At 36.1% G+C, this 20,550-nt stretch overlaps 1 protein-coding gene across 1 annotated transcript in view; it reads right to left on the bottom strand.

Annotated features, from left to right (window-relative positions):
• Positions 1-4,342: 4,342 nt before the first annotated feature.
• Positions 4,343-20,550, bottom strand: part of mmp11b (matrix metallopeptidase 11b) — a 20,766-nt gene continuing 4,558 nt past the window's right edge. Inside the window, exons 2-8 of the mRNA XM_016229601.1 lie at positions 15,444-15,742; positions 10,339-10,482; positions 7,792-7,925; positions 6,672-6,910; positions 6,373-6,577; positions 5,122-5,382; positions 4,343-5,000 (exon numbers count right to left, since the gene is read on the bottom strand). Of these exons, the coding sequence (XP_016085087.1) occupies positions 4,873-5,000; positions 5,122-5,382; positions 6,373-6,577; positions 6,672-6,910; positions 7,792-7,925; positions 10,339-10,482; positions 15,444-15,742 (1,410 nt within the window). The 3' untranslated portion in view covers positions 4,343-4,872. The remainder of the gene's footprint in view (positions 5,001-5,121; positions 5,383-6,372; positions 6,578-6,671; positions 6,911-7,791; positions 7,926-10,338; positions 10,483-15,443; positions 15,743-20,550) is intronic.

Raw genomic sequence — 20,550 nt, 5'->3', positions numbered from 1 at the left:
AAAACCTAGAAAGCCCTCATTAGCTGATGCCTGTGATAGATTATGCATTCCCATAATCCTGTGCTGATCTATCACAGCACATGCAATTGGGGGTTCTATAAAAAGTAATGGAAATACAGTAAAGTTCCAACCCCCTTGACATTTGATGTACTTACATTCTATTGTTCGCTAAAAGGACATCCTGCGACTCCAATAACAGTACATGATGAAAGACGTGTGACTCGATAAACTTTTCAAACATACTTTGAATAGAATGCATATTTGTTAGCTATAAAATAGATCTTACTGGTGTAATCAAACTGCTTTACATGATCATGCATGGCTGCATCCCTAGGACTCTGGAAAGCCATATTGTTTTCAAGTTTTCTTTACCTTTTCTTGTTCTTGACCACTAAGACCAAAGTACAAGAATCCTTCTGACAGAATTTTATGTGTGATTAAAGTATTAAAAGGAAACACTATTGTAATAGGCTACTGAAGTAACTTACTAGTGGAAACCACAATGAAAAGGATTACACAGCATTTCTGCATTAGTCACACTTGATAACAGTTCACTGAAAGTTCTGTCAGTAAACAAACTAATAAAAATCGTGAAACCCTGAGGTAATTATTCTGAGGAGTTACCTAGTATCTGAATGTGAATATAATACGATCTGACCATGAAATATCGTTTACAAATTACCACATGTGCCAAACGAACATACAACAGTTAAAATGTGAATTAATGACAAAAAGAAGCTATAATTGGCTTGATTTTTATATTTCGTTAGATCTTACCAGCTGATTTGTTTATGCATGCTTCTGCTGTTACGTCATCAAGATAAGATTCATATTCAACACATGTGAGACAGTAATTCCCTGCACCCTTCACGTCAAGTGCACTTCAGAGTGAGTAGAGCACAGTGGTGTTCACTTTAAATGGAATTTGCCCAGAAAGAGTTAGGAATCTAACTTTTGAACACACCTGTGATCTAGTATTAAATCTACAGCACTGCAGATGTACTGTATGTATGGCTTTGTACAAGGGAAAAACAAACTCTTCTACCACAGTTGAAGAACTTTTGTCAGGGCCCAAATGATGTTTGACATATGAAATCTGATTTACATCTTAATAGTTTTTCAAAGAAACATGAAATTAGTGTCCGATCTTTCATCGTTTGTTTGCCATCGCTCGGGAAAACAATTTGAACATTCCAGTCTCACGAAGATCAGCTATCAGCCTAAGGGACGTTACTGTCAGTGCTTGAATAACAAACTGGAAGTCGGACTCTCTTACATGACTTTTAATCATATCATGATTCAAACTGATCAGGATCAGTCATGATTTTGAAGAATGAGAGGTTTTATTCTGCTCAACCGTTAGAAGCCATGTGTTTTTAGTTGTACAGTTCTCTGTGATTGTGAACACAAACAATCTGCTTTTTAATTTAATGAGAGAAATATTGCGGGGGTCGATCGGGTCGGCTGTGTGCGCATGCTTGTGGTTAAATCAGTGCAGACTTGCTTTTCCCTGAAGGCAAACGTCCTTCAAGTTCAAAATATAGACATGTGTTTTACAACATACTCTTAGAAGTGGTACACGTGTATGCGTAACAACAGCACTTTATGACGTTTGGTACAGCATCTGCCATCAGCGGCTACCGAACAAGAAAACAATGACACTTCATTAATCATGCCAGAGCTACTCTTAACTCAAGAAAATGTGAGGGGTGTTGGCCTGTGCCAAAATCACTAACTCAGCAAATGCATTCTGGGTGGTTACTAAGGTATTGTAAGCAGTTGCCAGTGTATTTTGGATGGTTTCTAAGGTGTTCTGGGTGGTGGGTGTTTTGTTTGGTATTTCTGAGCTGTTTCTGGGTATTCTAGGTGGTTGCCAGTTTGGTTGACATTGCTATGTGGTTGCTAAAGTGTTCTGGGAAGTTGCCTGGGTGTTGCTATATATTTTCTGGTGTGTTTGGAGTTGTTGCTAGGGTATTGCTAAGTGGTTTCTGGAGTATTTTGGGTGGTTGTTGTGTGATTGCATCTGCTCCATTATTTCAAGGACACTTGTAACGGGAAAAGGACCTGCAATTCAGTTCCAAACTTTGTAAACTTAGAAAACCTTGAAAATCGATTCCTTTTTGGAGAATGTACTATAGATATACTATTCTGTATATATTCTCAAAAATGCTACTGGGATGTTTAGAAATGTTTTGACTCTCAGAGAGCCTGGTAATCAGATTTAGAGTAAAACGTTCTATAAAAGGTCAAAGAAGTTGCTTTCTACAGTTGAAACACACACACACACACACACAAAGCTCTTATGACTCTGGTAAACCTATGCAGTAAGCACATGATTATGTTTCTGTTTCGAATCCTGATAACAAAAGGATCAGAGTTTGCGTTTCTTCCAAAGCAGCTCGACATCTGTAGTTACTAAAGCGAAACACTATCAAATGTGTTGGCGAAGGATGGTGCCAACAGATGCTTCACATAAAATGGAACTGAAATGATGATGACATTATGTTACAATGTCATTGTGTTACAAATTTGCTCCATGTGACAGAAGCGGGGGAGAAGAGAGGAATTACAGTCTGTAAACAAGCCAAGACACCAGGACTCTGGAATTGTCTCGGCAGGAGGGCCTGTGGAACAGCCGTCTTCCATTTCCACCCCGAAACCTCTGATAGAACATATTAGAACCAGACTGGTTGAGGATGGACTGTGCACACCTCTCTCGTATGAGAGTATTTCTTCAACTAATGTCATTTCCATCACATCTCATATGATGTATTGCGTCTAATAACATTATGTGGTGGAAATGACATCTAAAATATTTTTTGTATAAAATGACCAACTCCATGGAGTGCAGTCTTACTAAGGCTAATTTCATAACTAGCATTGTGTCAATCTTAAATACACAAAAAGAAATCATATTTCCACACTTTTTTATAGTTTAAAAAGAAATTATAGTTTTATTTGAAACTATTCATAATTATAATGATATTTATATCTTGATTTTTTTGTTTATTTCGTCTCAGGTTCTTCACTGATATTGTTGTGTCCTTGGTGAGCAAGTATACTAACTGTGGGAGTCATAATTTGTGTAAAAAAAATCCAATGGTTTTATTTTTTTTGGAAAAAAAATTTGAAATACAATTTTCTAATTAAATATAATTTAAATATGTTTAAATGTAAATAAATTGTATGATGGATTGAGTTCAATAACATTGAAAATCTGAGTCAAGGACAAAGATAAAAAATATATATATATAATAATTATGGAGCCATGGTAAATAATTTCCAATACAGCTATACTGTGATCCTCATATAAAAAAATAAAGTCTTGTTAGTTTTCATAAAAATCACCTTTTCAGACATAAAAGTGGCCGAAGTTAAAGAAACACACAAACAAATATTACCAACCAGCTGTAGTACTTTAGATAGATAATTAGACAGAATACAATAAACAAACAGCTTTTATTGGAGCTAAAATATAATAATTCTTTTTACAAAATATTTACACAGTAAATTGATCATTAAAAACAATAACAAGAGAAAGAATTGATTACATGACAAACATTATAACAACAGTGAATGAGAAGTGTACAGTTTCCTTTGATTAATAGCCATTATTATCATGCTATAAGGATTATATTCCTCAGTAGCCACAATATGAAAAAAGTTTAATTAGATAGCACGTAAACAGCAACAGTGACCTGCACTGTAAAATATACATTATCGATATTGAAAAACAGGTCTTCATAAGTCCTTTACAGACTCAGCCTAAATGGATGTTCACACCGACAACCATTGCCAAAGGTCAGTTGTGTCAAGTCAAATTGCCATTTCTCATTAACAATGAATCAAAGTCAGTGTGACCAGCCCTAAATGCTGAAAGTACAGCATCATTGTTCTACACTTTATAGTTCAGGCCCTTCAAAGCTTCAAACAAAATTAAAAAAATGTTCAGCTATCTCTACAAAGTTCAGTAAAAAATAGGTAAGTTAATCTTGCTCTGAGAACGAATTGTTGTTCGTTTCTAGGATGCTTTGATATTTCCAAGTTTTTGTCACCTACATTTGTACCAAAAGTGCCTCTGAACTAAAACTGCTCATGTAAGTAGATTTGAGCACTGAGATTTTGAGATTTTTGAGGCATTAAAGGAATGTTCCGGATTTAATAAAAAATATATCAACAGCATCTGTGAAAGTTATTTCAGCTAGAACAGTATTCCCACTACTAAAAGAACAATTTAGAAAACTTTACGACTCACATAGCACATTTCTATGGAAGAATTACTATTATAGTATGATCCTCAAAAAAAAAAAAAAAAAAAGCATTTTGCTTTAAATTACTTGCCTCATAGACTTCCATTGTAAGTGCATTATGGTTAATGCAATTTTTACTTGTGTTTAAGGACAAACTTATCTTCTGTGGTATTCAACAGCATGTCACTAATAGCACAATATGGTGTTTCTCAAAAAGAATGTCTGTCATGTTTTCCGAACACTATCAATACTGCCAAAAATATACAAATAATAAATAATCAAATACACAAAATATTTTAAGGCCAGAATTTCCTGCTTTTCCTGAGAAATGAGAGTCATTGTTTTGCAGATGAGAAGATCCAGCAACAGTCATTCAGTATATGGTTAAGTGGCACAGATGTAGCATTTTGAGTCACTGAGTAGATAAACAGTATCTACTTGAAACCACAGAAAAATGTTTGATCCAGTGGTCAGATTGTACAGAGACTGTACATCTGACACTTTACCTGATATAAACAAAAATACTAGAACTAGACAGGTTCAAAGTTAAACGTGGAAACTGCCTGCGGGACAAAGATCAGCAATACACTTGGGATAAATTACATGTAGTTGTATCCATGACTCATCGATACAGGGCTGCAGAACAACCGAAGAAATCCATGCCAATATATCGTGGGTATCCCTCCAGCACCCTCACTTCCACTGGGTCGAACTTCCAGTACTGCTTCCCTCTCAAGAAATGGGCGAAGCCTGTGGAGAAATAAAGAAAGATAGAAAGAAACATTCAATGATTTTTTAAACTCCCTCCATCAAGAATAACCGTTGTAGTTTCAAAAACATGCAAGAAATAATGTCTCAGTGACAACTGTACCGAATCGGTCGAGGAAAGCAGCGTCAATGTCATCCGGTATGCCCCTCCAGTCCCTCATGCTCCGAGGATGGACTGAGTCTACACGGTTTTCCTTCAGGTTAAATCGCCAGTAGCTTCCTTTTTTGAAGAAGTAGATCTTCTGGGCCTTGTCTTCTCCCCACATGAGGGCTGCCTGAATGTCATTCACTGTTAGACCCAGTCGCCGTACAGAGTCTGGCCCTGTGATCTGCCGCTCTGCATCAAAAACCCAGTAACTCTGGCCTACAGAGAGAATGGCGGGTGAGAGGTTATATTAAAATCACGGTTTATGAATTTTCCATTCATTATGAACCCCTGTTTTAGTTTACTAGTCTAAGGTTATCCAGTTTACTGGATAATTAGGCCACCAAAAGACATCTGGATTATAAATATATACATGTTCTAATGATAGTTGAAATGTGCTTTTGGAATTGCAGGATTTCTATATTTAGGATATTTAAGGAACATTAAAGAAATGTCATGGGTACATGACAGCATCTATGATATAAGAAATAAGCTAAAATAATGTAAAAACAAATAAGTATGTTTTTCTGTCAATATGGGGTGCTGTGTGTACATTAATGAGGAAAAAAATTTACTTAAATGATTTTAGCAAATGGCTGCAATATAACAAAGAGTGAAAAATTTAAGGGGGTCTGAATACTTTCCGTACCCACTGTATATATACACACATACATACTTATTTGTTTTTACATTATATTACAAAGAATACTCTTATTCAGCAAGGACACATTCATTTTATCAAAAGCGACAATAAAGATATATATATATATATATATATATATATATATATATATATATATATATATATATAAGAATATATATATATTGTTACAAAAGGTTTCTATTTCAAATAAATACTGTTCTTTTGAAAAAAACAGTAAAACGGTTTTCAACATTCATGATAATAAATATTTCTTGAGCACCAAATCAAGATATATAGAATGATTTCTGACCATTCATGTGACACTAAAGACCGAAGTTATGTCTCTAAAACATTTAGTTTTGCCATCATAGGATTAAAATACATTTTAAAATAAATTAAAATAGAAAAAAAATTAATTGTAATAATAGTTCAGAATATTATTGTTTTACTGTATTTTTTATCAAATAAATGCAGCCTTGGTGAAAAACAGTAAAAATAGTACAAATCTTGCAGACTCAAATCATTTGAACGGTAGTGTACATCTTAATTATTTTGAGACAGTTTACCTTGGAAGAACCAGATATTTCCAGATTTGTCCTCAAAAGCAGCATCAATGTCTCCTGGGATGCCTCTCCAGTGCCTGGATGCCAATGCAGGATATCCAGTCTGGAGTTTACCATCACGGATCCGCCATACATAACCCGACTTAAAGAAAAACAGCTCACCTCGGATCATAGATATAGCATCAAAGTCAGTTTGGCAAGCATCAGGCTGGAAAGATGGGAAACAAGAAGAAAAAAGAGAATAAGAAGGATAAAGAAGAATCAGATTCCCAAGATCAGATAGCATCAGCCATATATCTCACCACTGTGGTTTCTATCTCATTGGTTTCTGTGATTTTGGGAGTTCTCTCCTCTGTCTTTACTTTATCATCAGTGTGTTTGGAGCCATACAAAGACTGTATGCCTTGCTTGTCATCTTCACTCAGTTTGAGCGGGTAGGAGAAAGTGTAGAAAGGCGACATCACTGCGCCTGTTGCCATGGAGTGCTGCAATCCTAAAACATGACCAATCTCATGAGCTGCCACCTGGAGGAGGTCAGTACCTAGTAGAAAGCAAGAGGATTAAACAAAGGGGTTTTAAAATTAAATATAAAACCTAATAGTGTGGTATGCAGTCCATGCATCGTATATTTATTTGGAAATCCATTTGTACATAATAAAACAATAAACTAAAAAATTCCTGCAAGTTGCAAAGTTACACCAACCATTCTCTCAACCAATTCATTAAAAACACTGATTCATTCAGGTACAAAACAAGGGACTGGCTTTATGTTTGAGTTTTGAATAATTCAAAAAAACAATTCATTCAAAAAATTGATCCATTCAGGGACAAAAGACCACTGCAGTATGTTGCTTGGAGATTTACAAATGCTGATTTTGCTTTAACTTTATTTGTAAGTATTTTAGTTGGCACAGCAAAAATGGACAAAGTAACTGACAATAATTAAAAATGCAAAATAATAATATTTAAAAAGCTAACGTTATTCAGTCTTCCTTTTGTTGAACACTCGTATATAGCAATACTGTATATTACTTGCAGATGTGTGTGAATATAAGCATAATCTGAACATCAGCGTTTGTGTGATATTGCTTATTTATAAGTACTAGTTTAACTAAATTTGACCAACTAATTTAGAAGCAATTTATATTGCTTATATCTCTTATTGTATCGCTTTTTCTTGCAATTGTGAGGTATAAACTCATCATGAGATTATTGAGAAAAAAAAGTCAGAATTCTGTGGAGGATAATTGTGCGATGTAAACTGAGAATTTCAAGGAAAAAAGTCAGAATTGTGAGACGTAAACTCACAATTACTTGCAACTGCAGGATAAAAACTGTGAGATATAAACTTGCAAATGTGAGTAAAAAAAATCTGAATTGTAACTAAAAAAGTCACACCAAATGAACCGGGTCCTCACTCACCCATACTGTTGCCCACTGTCCAAGATTCATCATAGTCAAAGTGAATGTCTCCCTCCCGGTAAGTTCGGGGAAAGAAGGCATGAGCCAGAATTCCTCCTGGGCCGTCAAAAGGAAGATTGTCTCCATGCCAGTACCTGTATGTGAAACAGTCTCTCAGACGACAGCACAAAACCAATGATTCCCGTTCTCTTATTTCATCAACATGCCTGATGAACTGATCATGGAAAGAATTTTATAAGCACACTTCATTACATAGAATGATTAAACGAGGGTGAGAATAATGATCTAAACAGAAACATTGCTGTTACTGCCATGCAACCGTAAACCATTATAGCCTACACTCTTAAAAATAAAGGTGCTTCAAAAGGTTCTTCAAGCGATGCCATAGAAGAACCATTTTTGGTTCCACAAAGAACCATTCAGTCAAAGGTTCTTTAAAGAACCATCTCTTTCTTACTTTTTTGTAATCTGAAGAACCTTCTTTCGCCCCAAAGAACCTTTTGTGAAACAGAAAGGTTCTTCAGATGTTAAAGGTTCTTTATGGAACCATTTAGACAAAAAGGTTCTTCTATGGCATCGTGAAGAACCTTTATTTTTAAGAGTGTACTGTAACTGTCACACCTCAGTAACTTTCCTGATTCTCTTGTCTTTAATGGAATGCCAAATTCCACCCTGGCTGAATGGCACTGAATAAACTGAACCCCAAATTTTCCATTGTGAAATGTTGAGAGGTTAATTTACACACAAGGCCCTCAGGATTATAGATCTTTAAGCCTGGAGGACCTGAGGGTGAAAGGCGGCCATAAAAAAATAAAACATAAATGTCCGGTCCACTGTTATCCCATTGATGGGATCTCGGATTGAGTCAGAACAAATGAAACTGACATGCCTAGAGCCCCACACTTCACTGAACTGACCTCCAGATGTTTCCCTTAATGCCAGATGGATCTAGATATTTCCCTCTGCTTTGAAGAAAAGCGGTATCCCTCATTAGAGCTTCATACGAGCATATCTCAAAAACACAATAACTGTACATTAGCGCTTTATCAGGAAGCCAAGTTTTCAGAAGGACTTACATTTTCAAACAGAAAATGAAGAGGGAAAAAAACACTTTCCTGTTGAAAGAGACATGACATTTATATTGGTCTGGTGTGACACATATCATGCACTTTTCTCCATGAAGACATTTAGAGGACCTGCTTCATCATTTTGAGTTTCATGTTTTTGAGAAAATGGCCTCTAAACATTTTAAACACAAAACATTCTAAACAAATTTCCTCAACAAACAATGTGCAAAATGATAGAGCGCGTCACATGTTCAGTGGCGGGAAAAAAACTCAAACAGCGTTTTGTAGTAATAATGTGCTACCAAAAAAGACATGCTTTTCAACATTAAGGTTAGTTTTTCAAAAAGAAAGGGATTTTGAGCCGCAGTGTTGCATGTCCATATGTACTAAACCACACAGGTGTTCATTCATAAATCTTTGTGTATCATAAACCTACAAAGTAGCCAATCACAACAGAATACATTTATATAGTCCTAAAGGTTCAATAGAAAAAGCATCAAATAGGGTGAAAAATGGTCATGCATGACTTTTTGATGGAAGAAAGAAACCTTGACTAACATTATGGGCCCTATTTCAACGATCTAAGCGCATGGTCTAAAGTGCACGGCGCAGGTGCACTTAGGTGCAGGCGCACTTAGGGTGTGTCCAAATCCACTTCTCCAGTTTAACGACGGGAAAAACGGTCGGAGTGCCCAGCATAACGTGCAATAAACCAATCAGAGTCTCGTCTCCCACTCCCTTTAAGAGCCAGCTGCGCTCGTGCCATGGCGGATTTGCTATTTACACGGCGGAATTTGCAAGCGCAAAGACAGAACGCGTCTCCAGAGATGAAACGGAGCTACTCGTGCGCGAGCAAATAGGTAGCCTAATTCTGATACATGCAATGACTATCCATTATGACACGTAGGCATTTTTATATTCATGTAGCCTACACAATAATAATCTTTTAAATTGCAATCCTTTAATTTTTAATATTTGGCATGTTTGTGTGCTGCTGTGCGGCACCCTGTGTGTGTAATAAGCAGAGTGTACGCTCTCTGTGGACCCTCCTATACTAACTAGCTCTTTAAATAACAAAAAAACTACTGCGCCATTGACTTTAGACCAGGTTTTTGTTTGTCAACGGCATAGTCTATTTCAGTCGCCTCAAAATAGCAACGCACTAGCAATGCGCCTGAACATTTTTCAGACCAGCATGCCCATGAGCGCACAAATGGGCGCAAATGCATTTGCTATTTAAACAACGTGGCGGAGGACGTGAAAATGACAACTGTTTCGGGTTAAAACTAGCAGAAAACACTTGCGTCGCGCCTGGCGCCGCATTGCGCCACGTGTATGATAGGGCCCTATAACTGGATCTCAACTGGAGTAAAAAACATAAAATGATAAAATGTACGTTATGACCCCTTTCAAACATAAACACAGAAAGGTCTTCATGGATTCTGACACAGCAAACAGTGAAAACATCTCAATTTTTTACCTGTTAAAGTCAATCATGATATCCGCCCGGCCACTGGTGACCTCAGTAAAGGTGAGAGGGGTGACGTCACTCCAGACTTGCAGTGCCTCTTTCAGCACATGTCTGACTTTCTCTAAATTCATCTGCCAAGGAGTTCGCAAGATCCTGTAACATGAGCACAGACACTCATAAACACTCATTACAGACCACCCATGTGATTTTCATTTGATCTCTAGTGCATTACCCCAATAATCCCCTTTATTTGAACATGTTTGCTACCCGTCTTGGTGGTGAACCAAGGGACTGAATCAGAATCTGACTGTTGTGAAAAGACAAGCAAAGTCTGAATGTTTGCCTAGTTATGGATTAGGCACGGTACTCAATACTACTATGCTTTCTGACCATAATAACTGAATAACTGAATACTTGATACTTGATATTGTGACAGTGATGGCACCCCTATCTGGGTTCCTTTAAGTGCATAGAAGCCTTGTAAAAATGCATAGCATCAAATTTCAAGACTCTTTTGTTACTTGTCATTTAGCATGATCTTAATCCAAAACTATTCACAACATTCTGCAGTAGAGACAATTTTAGAGGCTTTAAAGGGATTGTCCACCCAAAAATGAAAGCTCTGTCATCATTCACTCACCCTCATGTCATTTCAAATCTGTATGACTTTTGATCTTCCATGAAATATAAAAGAAAATATTTAGAAAAATGTTGGTAACTAAACCCTTTTTGTTTCCATTGACTTCTATTGTATGAACTATTATTCCATTGTATGAACTAACTGTTATTCAAAATATCATCCTTTGTGTAAATGTGACCCTGGCTTAACCACAAAACCAGTCTTAAGTCACTGGGGTATATTTGTAGCAATAGCCAAAAATACATTGCATGGGTCAAAATTATTGATTTTTCTTTTAAGCCAAAAATCATTAGGATATTAAGTAAAGATCATGTTCCATGAAGATATTTTGCCAATTTCATACTGTAAATATATTAAAACTTAATTTTTGATTAAGTTAAGTAATATGCATTGCTAAGAACTTCATTTGGACAACTTTAAAAGCAATTTTCTCAATATTTTGATTTTTTTGGACCCTCCGATTCCAGATTTTCAAATAGATGTATCTCGACCAAATATTGTCCTATCTTAACAAACCATACATCAATAAAAAGCTTATTTATTCAGCTTTCGGATTATATATAAATCTTAGTTTTGAAAAATTGACCCTTTTTGGTTTTGTAGTTCAGGGTCACAAATGATAGCAGAACAGAGTAATTGATTTTTAGGTGGACTATCCCTTTAATGGCATTCTTCTTTGGTTGAATGTTTCTTGAATTAGATCTTTTCTGTTTACTATCACACCACCTTTGATTCCTCCCAAAAACTAACCATAAGGAAACTCCAACTGCACTTTCTATTCTAAATCAGCAATTTATCCATTTTGAATGCTGTTTATAAATTATAATGCTACTCGTAGAATGAGCCCACAGGTTTTAACTTCTCTCAGATGAAAGACGAGCTACATTAAGCTGAGTGATGAAGGCACGCATGCTTATTTTCACAAGCAGAATCCCCACCAAGCACATTTAAACTGGTGGACCACAAATCTGTATCATGTTCCACAAAAAAAAAAAAAACTAATAAAATGTCTTAAAGCAGTTAAAGCTCCCAACATGCATCTATAGTAACTGGTACCTCTGTGTTGTTTTCATGCTTGAACACCTTCATGCTTTGGTCATTATTGGCTCTTTGGGATGGGGATCGCTTTGGGGCTGCATGTTGGAGCCACAAACCGTCTGAGATTGTGGGGCCTCTGCAGTCTGCAAGCCCAGACAGGAGCTATGACAGCGGGAGAGCCCAGTGTGGTAGTCTGTGTCTTTAAACATTGTCCTTATTCGCTGCTCCAATAAGAGAATTCCTCCCTATTTGCTGATCTAGGACTACGGCTACTACCACAAAATAATAGATGAAACGTAAACCAGGTTTAGATTAGTGACTTTCAGGGGTTTCCAAACTAGGCTCTAGGGACTCCCAGGGGACCACAAGAGGCATCTTTGGGGTTTGTGGAAAAATTAGAAAATAAAAAAATAAATACATCATTAAAAATGCTTTAAAAGATGAAAAAATAAATCATCTAATAATTTGCTATTTATTTAATTTTGCAAACAACATATCTTTAAAGTATCACACTTTTTCCTCACACATTATAAGCCTTTATACATGATAATATACACCACACTCTTAAAAATAAAGGTGCTTCACGATGCCATAGAAGAACCTTTTTGTCTAAATGGTTCCATAAAGATTATAAAAAGGTAAGAAAGAGATGGTTCTTTAAAGAACCTTTGACTGAATGGTTCTTTGTGGAACCAAAAATGGTTCTTCTATGGCATCACTTGAAGAACCTTTTGAAGCACCTTTATTTTTAAGAGTGTACCATTTAAAGGTTTGCACCCAGTAGGATTTAGTTTTTTTAATATTTTTTAAATAAAATGAATACTTTTGTTCAGCAAGAATGCATTAAATTGATCAAAAGTGACCGTAAAGACATTTGTAATGTTATAAACGACTATTTCAAATAGTGTTATTTTGAATTTTCGGTTTGTCAAAGAATCGTGAAAAAATGGATCACGGTTTCCACAAAAATGTTAAGCACCAAATCAGAATATTAGAAATTATTTCTGAAGGGTCATGTGATGTGGAAGACTGCAGTAATGGCTAAAAATGCAGCTTTGCCAACACAGGAATAAATAAATTTTTTAATATATTCAAAAAGGAAACAGTTATTTTAACTCATAATTAACAAATTTTATTATGTCACAGTATTGCTGTTTTTACTGTATTTTTGATCAAATAAATGCAGCCTTGGTGAGCACGAGAGGCCTATTTCAAACAATAAAAAGCCTTTACAACCACAAACTTTTGAATGTATTTGGGGGTCCTAGCAAGTGGCTTCTTTTCTCTAAATGTTTTTTTTTTCAGCAGCAACTTCTAACTATCTGGCCCTGTGGTGACTTTTGTGGATATGATGAACTTGGATGAACTTGAGTGCACAGGTGCCATTCATCATGTTTCACTGAAGGTGCACTCACACTTGACTTTAAGCATGCAAAATGACTTCAGACCTCAATCCACTGCACACATGTGACAAAACACATACTCTGGCTAGATTTACTCAAGTAACTGAATTGACAGTACAGTAGGGGTAGGATGGGGGGTTGATGTTTTTTAGTTCATTTTGCACATGTACAGTCCATCATTAAGTGAGGGGACAGATTACAGAGGACAGCGAGGTGCTATAGCCTTCAGAGACGTGAGTCATGACAGCTCACAGTGGCACAGCATTAGAATGCTGCTGACTGGGGTTTGCTGGGGATAAAGTATGTGCATGTGTTGCTGTCTTGACATCAGATTCTGATGAGGCAGCACTTAGTATACAAATCGTACAATGATTTCAGAAGGCTGAATTTTTTAAAGGCATCATAATGGTAATTTTCAGTGTGCAAACTAATGAGGTTTGTCCCAGCTGTGTGCTTTGTACAGTTACCTGTCGTCACCTGAGACTAAAAAAAGTCTTGCTATACATTTTTGTTATTCATAAATGTACAGTACATTGATTAACTACAAGAGATGAATCAATATTAAAATTCAACATTCTTCAATTCTTCATTTTCACCTTAAGTAAAACAGAAAAAAAACAGAAAAACATGGCACATATGAATGCACAATTAAATATTTATATATATATATATATACATATATAATTTATATGATATTTTATGGGGATATAAAGGGTTCAGATCCTCCTAAACTTCCCATGATTTGCAAAAGATGATTTGTTTTGACTTCTATCTTCTTCTATCAAGTCTGCCCTACAGCAATGTGGCTTGATTCAGATGGAGAACCATGGGAGATTTATAGGCTGTGATATTTTATGGGAAGCGCCATAAATCAAGGGACAGTTTTAATCAGTGGTTGTATGGCTGGTTTTCTTTGTCTGGATCCTCATCTCACCCCCCGCTGAGCACTGAAGAGAAAACTAGAACCATTTGGGCTCCGCGCCCATTACACACACGAGCGCTCTGAAATGTAACATCTCCTGGTCGGGTCGTGACCTCACCTCACACTGACTTCAGATTACAGAGAGTCCTATGTCCGGTGGGAACCGTCTTTGAAAAAGATGTATGAGGCAAATCAGTCAAAACATGAAGTGGTGACCAGACAACAACAATAGTAAGGCCAAAATGTCAAGCAAAAGGCTTCTTAAAGGGATAGTTCACCCAAAAATGAAAATTCTGTCATCATTTACTCACTTTCACGTTGTTCCAAACTGCGTAACACAAAAGAGGATATTTTGAAAAAAGTCATTGAGGTCAATTGATGGAAGTCAACTGATTTTCATTGTGTGTTTAAAAAAAACAAACCCTGAGACTTTTTCAAAATATTTACTGCCGAAGAAAAGAAAGTTGTTCAGTTTGGAACGAAGAGGGTAGGTATATGATGGCATAATTTCATTTTGGGTGAACTATCCCTTTACAAACCAATGAAATTCAGGTCGACTTGAAGTAGCGATTGTGTGTGTTTAAGAAAATGATTTACTGTTTTAAATCAAAGGGGGCTTGATACATATTTTCATCTGTGTTTTGGAGCCCTGCAGTCCCGGGTCTGAGACAGTTTACTGCTTCTAATTAAGTGGGTGTAATAGTAGAAAGAGCGGGTGGTCTTCCTTAGAACCGATAACAGCTTTAAGAAACATGAAAAGATAAAGAATTAAACATTAGAAACTAGTATTTCCTGTGAGGGCTGGGAAATAGTGTATTTCTAAGGTAAAAGGGGGAAGAGGAACTGCACAGGTTTCATTTAAGCACAGTCTTTAATAAGAAAAAACCCTTAATGTATAGATTTAGTCAAACGTGGAGGAAGGATATACCAAAAATAAGCTATATCATTGCCTCAGTGTGGCCTTTTTTGTGTAAGGCTCAAAATAGTACCTTGGCAATATATCAAAGTCATTTTCTCCCATTTACGCTTTTATGTTTAATTCATTTTATGTCTGTCATTCCAAAACACAGCAACCAGATACAACCACAACAGCTATCCATGCAAGTCTTACTTGTATGTGAGGTCTGTTTTGTCCCAGCGTCCTCCGAACAAATCAAAGCGTTTTCGGCGATTACGGCCTCCAAGCAAGCCTCCTTTGTGGGTTAAGTAATTAAAGACGCTCCCTTCCTTCTGTGAGGGGTAGTCTGGGACTCCACAGCGAGGTCTGTTCCAGAACTCTGTGTCATTCTTTGGAAGAGTTGAGTGTGGATGCACTCTTTTATTGCCAGAGTCTTCACTCAGTGTATCCTGAACATGATGAAATTGGCCCCTCTTCTTCAGGCCATGGTGATGGGTCTTTTGAGGCCAGTCCTGTCAACACACACATAAGCTGTCAATCGAATGTATATTTGCCCTTAATTTATAGATGCTACATCATTAAAATGGGTTTGTTTGGTGGCTAAGGTGTTGTTGTGTTTTAGTGTATTGTTATTCGGTTGCTAGGGTATTCTGGCTGGTTCCCAGGGCGTTGCTAGGTCATTGCTAAGATGTGCTGGGTGGTTTCTAAGGTGATGCAGTTTAAGCAAATTACTAAAATTCAAAGTGAAATTAAAAAATAGAAATCTAAAAAACTAATCAAATGTCAAAATCACAAAACACAATTACTAAAACTTAAACTAAAATTAAAATGTAACTAAAAAATACACAAAAAAATAAAATGTAAACTGAAAAATGAAAAATATAAACTTTAACTAAAATAAAAAGATAACAGCTAATTCTAAATATTATTAAATGCTGCTATAATAGTATACTGTAAATAATATTAAAATAACACAGGACTAGGGTTTATAAGGCAATGCTAGCAGTGTTTTTATTGTTAACTAAAACTATTACAACTTTTGTTTTGTTTATTGAAATAAAACTTAAATAAAACATAAATGTTATATGAAAAACATAAATAAATGTAAACGAAAATTAGAAATGTTGCCTGGCAACTAGCAGAAATAAAATAAGTTTAGGTTGAAGTACTAAAAAAACTGAATTAAAAATATATGAAGGTTAAATAGAAATATAAAAAAATATATAAAAAATAAACAAAATTAAAAACTCGCAAACTAAAATGAAAAGGTAACTAAATACAAACTTAAATAAACTAAAAATTAAAAATATGAACAAACTAAAGTATAAAAATAAAAGCTAATGTGAAATATGAATAAATGCTATAATAGTATATAATTAATGCTTAAATAACACTAGATTCTATATGGTTTCTAGGGCAATGCTAGGTGGTTGCTAGGGTGTTCTGGCTGGACAAACAGTAAGGCGAAGGTGTAAATAAGGCCTTGCTGGGAGCAAAAATAGCGATATTATAGTTGTGCAACAGTTGGTCTTAAGTCATTGATAATTTGCAAGAAGATTTACCGCAGTCAATTTCCTCACCCAAATGTCAAGGAAATGGTTCTGTTAATGGGCTGGGAGGTTAGCTGCCTGGAGGGGAAAGTAAGATTGTCCCTATTTCTCTCCTTCCCCAAACCAATTCTGTACTCCAGCTGTGCAGGTTTAGAAACCTCTTTATCACTCTCTTTCCTTCACTATACCCCCTTCTTTCTCTCTAATTTGTGCTTGGTTAAGAGGCCAGGGTGGTATGGGGTGAACTATTTCTTTTAAATGCATTTAAAAATCATTCCGCCACTCGTAGCCATAGGGAGTCTTTTTAAAAGCTGTAATTTAAGCACAACCTATATTTAGACCACCATACACTATTTAGAAATATAAAGCAGGAAGTCTGAAAAGAAAAAAAGTCACTTGTTTAAGTATTACTTTATCATTGAAAGCAGGTATGACCAACTATGATGAAGATATATAACAGACTAAAGCCAGTGGCTTTAGAGTGACTAAAAATGAGTGTCCATTTTCTTGAGGTTTTGGACTTTTTTTTAGACAAACAGCAATTCTTGTGACCACAACAAAGGATGAGTGACATGACATTTTGTCAGTCTCTCCACTTTAAAATCTCATTGGTTCAAAATCAAGCTCCACATAATATAGTTATGTTTTTATTTTTTGTAGGCCTGAAGTTAGCATCACCCTGGTTTCCTTGACAAAAACCCAATAAGATTTGTCCAGTGTCTTTTGGATTACTGCCAAAAAATAACACAATAATAAAACAAAAGTACATGATTCTTATATGTTTTGTACATCATGATAATCTTCACAAGCCTAAATACAGTCGCCAGAAGTAAGAGCTAAATGTTGGCCAAGTGCAAAAATGCTAACTTGTTTCCGGGTTTTGGCCTATGAAAATATGTCATCCCTGCAGCACTCTATAATGCGTCAAATATCAAATATCATCTGACTGGCTACAAACAAACAGTTTCGCATTCAGTGCAGGCAGACAGATTGCTTATTGCTGGAAACTTGTTGCGTATAGCATCTGGTTAGAAGACAGTGTAACTCAAGACAAATTCTAACAAATAAAAGGAAAAACAACCAAATATTTGTGGGCAAGTTGAGACATAGTACCTTAGTAAAAATCCACTGGCATGTGAACTTGATAGCGTTGCTAAAACATGACCCCACACCCCCGGCAATGAGGAACTGCACAAATTCCACAGATAGAAGTGAAGAATTCACTGCGCTTTATCTGCTCTCAGTTTGTTTCTCTCAAATCTGCTGAGTGCGCATGGACTTTCCATGGGCTGAACCATCATTAAATGGTCATACATGTTGAAAGCATGTAATTTAAGCAGTCTCTAAACAACCTGGAAACAGGCAAGTTTTTTGTACAACAGTCAAGATTGTTTATCGTAGAGCAGTGGAACCTCTCAGCGATGGCAAACTGGCCTCGAGTCTACTTAGGGGGCGACGGAGGTGGAAGAAAAACACCCGGCTCTCTCAGGTTCAAAAGGAGTCAAGGGTGAAAGGTTAACGCCTAAATCAACAAAACAGACCCCTTGAGCCAAAGTAAACACACACATATCCCCATTTCAAACCAAAACTCAGCAGACAGTCTATGTTTTTCCCCTTCTAAAAACATTTAATAGATCAATTCTGTATAACCAATAGGGTTGTGCCGATAGACGATAGTATATTGTATCGACGATAGACAGAGATATCGCCTGTGGCTGATGCCTTTGACAATAGCAAGACAATTATTATTATTATTATTATCAGGCTAGTAATACTATCCAATTAATATTAGGGCTTATTTGTTACATTATATTTATTTTTCCGCGTTTTTACAGTATTGCGCGTTCTAACCAATCGCACACGATTATGCTGAGCTTATGAATGCAATGGTACAACAGTCAAGATTGTTTATCGTAGAGCAGTGGAACCTCTCAGCGATGGCAAACTGGCCTCGAGTCTACTTAGGGGGCGACGGAGGTGGAAGAAAAACACCCGGCTCTCTCAGGTTCAAAAGGAGTCAAGGGTGAAAGGTTAACGCCTAAATCAACAAAACAGACCCCTTGAGCCAAAGTAAACACACACATATCCCCATTTCAAACCAAAACTCAGCAGACAGTCTATGTTTTTCCCCTTCTAAAAACATTTAATAGATCAATTCTGTATAACCAATAGGGTTGTGCCGATAGACGATAGTATATTGTATCGACGATAGACAGAGATATCGCCTGTGGCTGATGCCTTTGACAATAGCAAGACAATTATTATTATTATTATTATCAGGCTAGTAATACTATCCAATTAATATTAGGGCTTATTTGTTACATTATATTTATTTTTCCGCGTTTTTACAGTATTGCGCGTTCTAACCAATCGCACACGATTATGCTGAGCTTATGAATGCAATGGCCAATCAGAGGCGTTCAGATGAGTCATCGATGAAACAGCGGAGTTCCGTTGTTCAGCGCGCCGCTGACTGAATTCTGACTCGCAAATTCTCTCATTATAAACAACAAAGTGCAGATGTACGAGCGATGTAAGTATAAGAGATGTATTCATCATATAGGCTAGTGTAGATTCACTGAGTTTAACGGGAGTGTTTTTAAAGTACATAAACTCTCGCTAGACTGAGCTTGTTATAATGTTCTTTGCTCGTTTTCTGTAGCCACTTTTTGAATAACTGAGGAAATGTAAGCATTATAATTAGTAACTTACGATGTTTCTATTAATTTGTTATCATGTTAAATACAAATTCAGTCATATTAAAAACATTAGGCTGCTTTTAGCCTTACGCTGGAGTTGGTTTACTTTCTCGCAATAAAACTAGTAAATAATTACATAAATTAGCACGATAATACAATAATCGTGTATCGGCGATCTCACAGGCTGACGATAGGACGATATGAAAATTGAGCTTATCGCTCAGCACTAATAACCAACAAACAAATCCTACACAAATCAATCTAAAGTCTTGGGTTTGTTAAAATGTTTTACGTTTTTGAAAGAAGTCTCTTATGCTCACCAAGGCTACATTTATTTAATCAAAAATACAGTAAAAACGGGAATATTCTGAAATATTATTGAAATTTAAAATATGTTTTCAATTTTAATATTTTAATGTGATGGCTGAATTTTGAGTTTTCAGTGTCACATGATCCTTCAGAAATCATTCTGTTATGCTGATTTGGTGTTCAAGAAACATTCCTTATTATTATTAAAGTTGAGAAAACAGATGAACTGCTTAATATTTCTGTGGAAACTTTTTTCAGGATTCTTTGATGAATAGAAAGTTAATTTGCATTATATACATCTTTACTGTCAACTTTAATACATTTAATGTGTCCTTTAAAAAAACAATCATAGAAATACTATGAACGCATGACCCACTTTTGTAACCAAATGCAGTCAGTATTTAATAAGAGGTGGAGGTGCTAAGTGCAAACAAGACGGCTCAGGTTGCTGATGTAATAGTACATAAGTGCATATTAGCAGGTGGAACTGCTATAAGCATAGAGTCAAAGCCATGTCCTGAAAGAAACAGCCAAAACATCATTATTTTCAACAAACAACCCATTAATCTAGCTTTAGATCCTGTGAAATACTGCTCCATAATTGTGGTGGCTCTAACAGCTAAATTAAACTGAAACCTTTCTGAAAAAATCTGTCATTATTTACTCATCAACATTTGGAACTGTAACTACAGTACATGAGGGTATTTTCATAGAACATAAAAGAAGAGTTTTGATGGGGGGGGGGGGGGGGGGGGGGTGGGG

The sequence above is a fragment of the Sinocyclocheilus grahami genome, unplaced genomic scaffold (assembly GCF_001515645.1).
Source record: "Sinocyclocheilus grahami isolate Dianchi unplaced genomic scaffold, SAMN03320097.WGS_v1.1 scaffold355.1, whole genome shotgun sequence".
Lineage (NCBI taxonomy): Eukaryota > Metazoa > Chordata > Actinopteri > Cypriniformes > Cyprinidae > Sinocyclocheilus > Sinocyclocheilus grahami.
This window is presented reverse-complemented; position numbering and strand designations above follow the sequence as displayed.